Below are 6348 nucleotides of genomic sequence, written 5' to 3' on the forward strand. Positions count from 1 at the left end.
AATGTAAATGTTTGTATGGAAACTTGACTTTTGATGGGATGCAATTGTCATTTGGTGACAAATCAACTTTGTGAGAAAAAGGCTCTTTTCTCTCTCTTTTTGTTATTTATTAATTTTTAGTTTTCTTTATAGTCGTGGTATTTATTAGTTCCTGGCACTTGCAGATATATTTGATAGCTGATAACAGAATATTAATGGTTAAACTGGAAATCAGTGGAACGTCTGAGCCTGTAGCAGAATTATTCTTTGGTCCAGGACCTGGTCAACAGGTAGAGACTGAAATTATTGGGCTTTCGGTAAGCACATTAACCTCAACAGTGTTTATAAACATCAAGAATCGAGGACTCTTTGCATATAAGTCACATGGACGTTTACTGTGGAGTATTGGACCTCTGCTTTATAAATTTGGCTACCATCAAGGATGCCGGAAAAACATTACAGATTGTTCCTTTGCATCGGTCCCGGTGCTTGATCAATGCGAGGGTAGTATATATGTAAGGCTTACCCATCTATTATTTATTGTAACATTTATTGAAAATCATGGCTCAAGTATGATATACATAATAACAGATGGTTTTCGAAATCATTGCTATGTTGATAAGTAAAGTTTTTATGTCTGCTTAATCTTGGATATAATAGACAGTGGCCAAAAAAACTATATGTAATACTCCCACATAGACTACTCTAACTATATCTAATATTCAAACTTATTTCTATTAATTGGGTCAAACCCAATTGTATTCATTACATTGATATCCCAGGATTAATGTGACTTCTTTGAAGTGTGTATGTTTTTAATATTTGCAGATCTCAAATACAGAAGGACAGCTCTATTGCTTGTCTATTCGCGGCCGTCACTTTAGATGGATACAGGATTTTAGTTATTTAGACAGAAATTTCACCATCACCGCCGGGAACAATGGTCGTTTGTATGTAACAATTCCTGTGAGGGCTCTTTTATTGGCTCTAGATGTCTTTTCAGGTAATGTCTTATGGCAGAGAAGTATTGGCCCATTAAGCAAAGCTGATTCCGTACCCGTAGTAGATTCTAATGGTAAGTTTTAACTTTTAACCTATAAGGCTTACTGATCGAAGATACTGTTTTATTGTCAATCATGGTTAGTTTATATGTGTCTCTCAATTAGTAAAGGATCAATGTTATGCAAACATATATGAAAATGTTACTAAGAGAAGTTAGGATCATTCTAATTGAACTGATGCTTTCCAAGATCTTACTCTCTTTACAATAGTCCTTTAATTTCACTTGTATCCATCAGAACATTTTCGGCATGATAATGCAGCATCCGTCTTCCCTTGCACTCGCCCCTAGTATCTTTAAACTTTTTCAAATGATCAGAAATATCACACAACCAATTATTTGCAGTTTATCAACTTACATCATTCAAGCACATTTGTCGCGACAAGATGGGTGTCTATTGGTTCATTGGATGGATTCCTTTATTCATTTTCACCAACTGGGGATCTTAAGAAATTTTCAAGAAGAAATACAGATAATTATGTGATTCAAGTTGGTTCTTTTCTTGATTGCTCTGGATTTTCTGTCTATACTTCACAGATAGAGATGGAAGGAAAAGTTAGCCACACTGCTGGTGAATTCACCACTGTTTCAGCAATTCGACCGAAAGTTGCATTGTTAACTAAGTTAGTTCCTGCAACTGGATCAATCTATTGGTCTGAAAATAATCCTGGTATATGTCCTCTTTGTTCCTTCATCATAACCCTTGGTATTGGAAATAAATTTGCATAGACTATGTAATTTTGAGTGGTTGATTCAAATAGGTCAACTTACAACTTCATTATCCAAAAGCGATCTGAGTCAGTTTGTAGTAGATGAGGAGATTCTTCTTGCTTTCCTTGCTGCCTCAAGTAAGAGTTCCCAAGCTTAACTAATAGTTGCATCTTTTGAGATCATTGAGTGAGTGATACACTGAAACTTAACATTCAACAATCGGAGCTGCTCATATTAAGATATCTTCACTTGAAGATGATAGCTAAGGTGTGAATACATGTTAAGTAGTTTAGTCAATCATGTGAAACTATTTAATGTTCTCAGCTATCATCTTCAGATGAAGACATCTTTCAAGTTGAGCTTGTTGGGTTTCACAAAAGTTTTCATTTAAGGGAGTAACTGGGAATTTTACTTCTTGTGGCTAGTGCAATTATTTGAATGTAAATGTACTGACGGCTTGGTCCCAATATATAATGCAGAGACTGGCAACCTACTGCAATGCCGTACTACAGGTCAACATCTTTTCTACACCTTCTCTTACATAAATAAGCAGTTTATTTTATGACTAATATAAATAACTTGTTTGAAATGTTGCTTTTATGATCGATCTTTGATCCTTAAATGTCTTGTTATCAACTCGCTAAGCATGTCAGCCAATTTTTTTTCTTGATTTCTGTATTATAATGTAATCACCAACCCTGGCTTGGTAGTCATAAAGAGTAAAAGATCCCTTTGAAGTGACACAAGTTCTGATTTTGAATCTAATGTGGTACATCTTGCTAGAGAGATACACACACTGGTGATTCTAATATGCAGTTGAGTTGCAAGAAATATGAACTCTATGGTACCAAGGCACTTTCAGAAACCTAAACTATTTTGTGTCTATAGATTAACCAAACTTAAATTTTTTGTAATTGATTTCTCCATTACAATCTATTAATATTCGGCATTAGGAGGTTTTTTTCTGAGTGAAATTCAAACACATTCTGAAATTTTCAGAGTCCTAAAACTGACTGACTTCACTGAAAGATGATTCTTAGTCCCCTCGGTTAATCTGACCATTTTTTCTTGTTAAACAATGATGCAATGGTTTCTCTAAACATTTTTTTATCATTTTCCAGGTCAGAAGCTTGCATCAAGCTGTTCACAAGCAAGAACCAAGCTTGTCAGCATCTACACAGGTGATGTTCAGCTATGCAAAATTAACAAGACTCTACAAAATTGCGAAAACTGAATACAGTCTTAATCATTCTTGCAGGAAATGAAAGGGTGATAGCATTGTTTCTGCTCTTTGAATCAACTGTTTTGGCAATACTTATTGGACTAGTAAGATTCTGCTGTTCATTCTGGGCGAAAAAGAAGCTTCAAGACCAAGGCCTTGGAAGTTTCCTTGCCAAGCGAGTAAGCTTTCTATCTTTGCCTTAAATAACCTATACATCCTTGGAACTTTCCTACTCTTAAATAATTTTATTTTCTCTTTTGATAGTAGAAAATTTACAAGTTTTGGTTTTGGTCTCTGTTGTTAATTTGCTTTGTTAAAGATTAACGTAGTCGACAACTCCTCCTTCCCTTACTCTTTCTTCACCTTTCAGTGCTCTCTTCAGCTCAAAAAGAAAGCATTGGACAGGACAATTACCGAGCTTGAGCGAAAAGCCACAGAGGAAGCAGCAGACAGAGAGGTTTTAGAGAAACTGGTTGATATGTCAAAAGAAAGGGAAGGCATTCAAAGGAAGCTATCAACCACCTACAGTTTGGGGAGGGATAAAAGTGATTCACATGCAAGATCTATTCTTCTTTTACAAACAGGAAAAACAAAAAGTTACTCGTTCCAAGGGACACGGGGCAAGAACATGACAATGTTCCACACAATGAGTGACACATCTTCCAGTGAAAGCAGCTATGAAGGTGAGACCAGCATGCTTGGCTATAAGGACTACTCAACTAAGGCAAAAACAAAGACACTGATGACGGAAGATAGTTCAAGTTCAGGTTCAAGTAGTGAGAAATTTCGAAGGAGAGGCCTTAGGAGAAACTATTAGAATTTAGAACTAACACGGGCAAGGAGAGTTTATGCAGAAAGCAGAGCAGCAAGCACATGTTTGAATGGAACATAAAGCTTGTTTTGCAATAGTACCAATTCTGGTTGTTTCACTATGAAATGTAATTCTGTAGATAACTTTCTGTGTAGTAATTTGTTTTAAAAAAATAATCATATGTATATATTTCTAAAGACAGTGAAAATAAAAATATGTTTCTAAAGAATGATATTTTGATAATGAATTTAAGAGAGAGTTGAGGATTAGAAATTTTAATCTCATAAACTACATCTTACCCTTTCAGTTTCTTATACAGCAATTCAGCCTTTTAAGGTGCAACTTGCAAGTGTATATTTTGTCCTTTCTCAAATGCCTTTCAAGCATGAATGATAAGTTGTTTGAAAGGATGAAAGATGAAGTAGAATTAAATAGATTGTATAATATATTAATATGAAATGAAAAGGATGAGATAAGATGAAGAATAAGATGTGATAGAGAAGGAAAAGGAGATTTGATAAAAATCTAAATGTCTAATGTAAAAAATATTTTATAAGATAAAGAGCTAATGAAATTGTGCTAACTTGACACAACTATAAGCATTCTCAATAGTAAAATATAAGGCAAATCAAATACTGGTTTCTAAAATATATACACTATATTGCCACTATATTATTAGATTAAAATCTTCTACAGCAATTCCGTTTTATAAGGTGCAACTTGCAAGTGGATATCCTGTCATTTCTCAAATGCCTCCCAAGCATGAACAATAAGTTGTTTTAAAGGATAAGAGATGAAGAAGGATAAATATATTGGATAATATGAAATGAAAGGATGAGATGAGATGAGATGAAGAATAAGATGAGATAAAGAAGGATAAGGAGATTTGATAAAAATTTAATTATCCAACATAAAAGGTATTTTATAAGATAAGGAACCATAAATACTAGTTTCTAAAGTATATACTATGCTACTATTCAGATATTTTGATATTGAATTTAAGAGTTGAGGATTAGAAATTTTAATCTTAAAACTACACCTTACCTCACCGTTAAATTACTCTCTCATACACACTCACATACTCATTCGTTCACACACATTAAAGGTTTTATCACAATCCAACTACAGCTGGGATTTAAATATGAGATGTGGCTATTATGAGACAAATATATTGGCCATTCGTACAATATCTCTGCCACATTTACCCTGTCAATTGTCATAAAGTTATAATTAGAAATGAAAATAGGGTTACTCAATAGGAGCTCATGACTCGACTCGTTTTAAGTTCAAGTTATTTTATTAAATAGGTCCAATTTTAATTTTTTGTAAAGTCTATTAATTAAAAAAGACATGCCATAGGTTTTTAAAGCCTAAGAAAGTTGTTGGATCGCCGTCAATTTTTTTTTAAATAAATTATTTTTAGTTTAAACTTTTAATTATTTACTTATATTAAAAGTAAAACAAAATTAAAAAGAATTAATAGTCAAGATTAGTTAAGACGGTAACTTTTTTGTTAAAAGAAAAAGTTTATGAATTGTAAGTACGATTATAATATGTGACTAACGATTGATATATAAATAAATTATGTTTTATAAATTATGAATTATAAATTTTAGAATGTATTTAATATCAACTTAGAATTTTTAATTTTATTGTTTTGAGTTATAATTCACGAAATAGGCTTTTTAAATAGGCTTGTGGGCTTGTCGGGCTTTGTAAGCTTGGATCATCTATTTACCACATGAGTTAGATTCCAGAAAGTTAAAACTCGCATGGACTCGACTCATTTCCACCCCTATTTCGTAATAAATTTAGCATTTAGAAATATGGGCTGGGCCTTAATCTCTATAATTTCACCGAATTTTTAATTAAGTCCCTATACTTTTTTTTTTCAATTGGATCTCTAGACGTTAAATTTTTTTTTTTCAATTTAGTCTCTGCTGTGAGAATAACGTTTAAAATAATATTCCGTTTAAAAAACAAATATTCTCATAATTGGGTTAGAATAGTTAATTGAGAGCACCTCCATTTTTCAAAATGCCAAAAGAACCCTTAGCATTTTGCCCCCAAGTTAGAGAACCCTAGCCAGTCCTAACTTGTTTTCTGACTACAGTGTGCCGTGACATTTCTCGTGGGTTAGTGTTGTCGTCTATCTCCGTTGTCGTCCGTGGCGGCGTCAGCGTCCGTCGCTTGGAGGTCGTCTCTCGCTCTGCTCTGCTGTGCGCTGTTCGTCCCTTGCTTCCCTTGCCGTCTGTCGCTGTACCTTGCCGCGTCTCGTCTTGCTGCCTAAACTCAATTTGCTAAAATAGATGACGAGTTAAAATTTTTTTCAATTATTCAAAGTTGATGAAACAAGTTTATGTTGGAATAAATTAATTTCAATATCCCAGATCATCCATATTGAATCATCAAAATATATATCCTACTCGAATGCAGAAGCGTACCTGAATTCATAAACATGAATCATACGATCGGAAAAGTTTCCGTGACTAAACCACGCCAATCACCATCCTAATATACTCAACGACATAGATTAAATTTGGATGAGTAATATGAAAATTACAT

At 33.7% G+C, this 6348-nt stretch overlaps 1 protein-coding gene across 3 annotated transcripts in view; it reads left to right on the forward strand.

Moving 5' to 3' along the window:
• Positions 1 to 3956, forward strand: part of LOC107610068 (protein GAMETE EXPRESSED 3-like) — a 5644-nt gene extending 1688 nt beyond the window's left edge. Inside the window, exons 2-9 of one of the 3 annotated variants that reach the window (XR_002350262.1) lie at positions 165 to 494; positions 808 to 1054; positions 1385 to 1709; positions 1801 to 1887; positions 2230 to 2262; positions 2872 to 2931; positions 3009 to 3151; positions 3343 to 3356. Coding sequence is in view for 1 of the 3 variants with exons in the window: in XM_021106154.1 (XP_020961813.1) it covers positions 1583 to 1709; positions 1801 to 1887; positions 2230 to 2262; positions 2872 to 2931; positions 3009 to 3151; positions 3343 to 3789 (897 nt within the window). In the remaining 2 variants the exon portion in view is untranslated. Of the gene's footprint in view, positions 1 to 164; positions 495 to 807; positions 1710 to 1800; positions 1888 to 2229; positions 2263 to 2871; positions 2932 to 3008; positions 3152 to 3342 lie in introns of those variants that run through there. The other 2 variants (XM_021106154.1, XR_002350263.1) reach the window with 2 other exon arrangements.

The sequence above is a fragment of the Arachis ipaensis genome, chromosome B07 (assembly GCF_000816755.2).
Source record: "Arachis ipaensis cultivar K30076 chromosome B07, Araip1.1, whole genome shotgun sequence".
Classification (NCBI taxonomy): domain Eukaryota; kingdom Viridiplantae; phylum Streptophyta; class Magnoliopsida; order Fabales; family Fabaceae; genus Arachis; species Arachis ipaensis.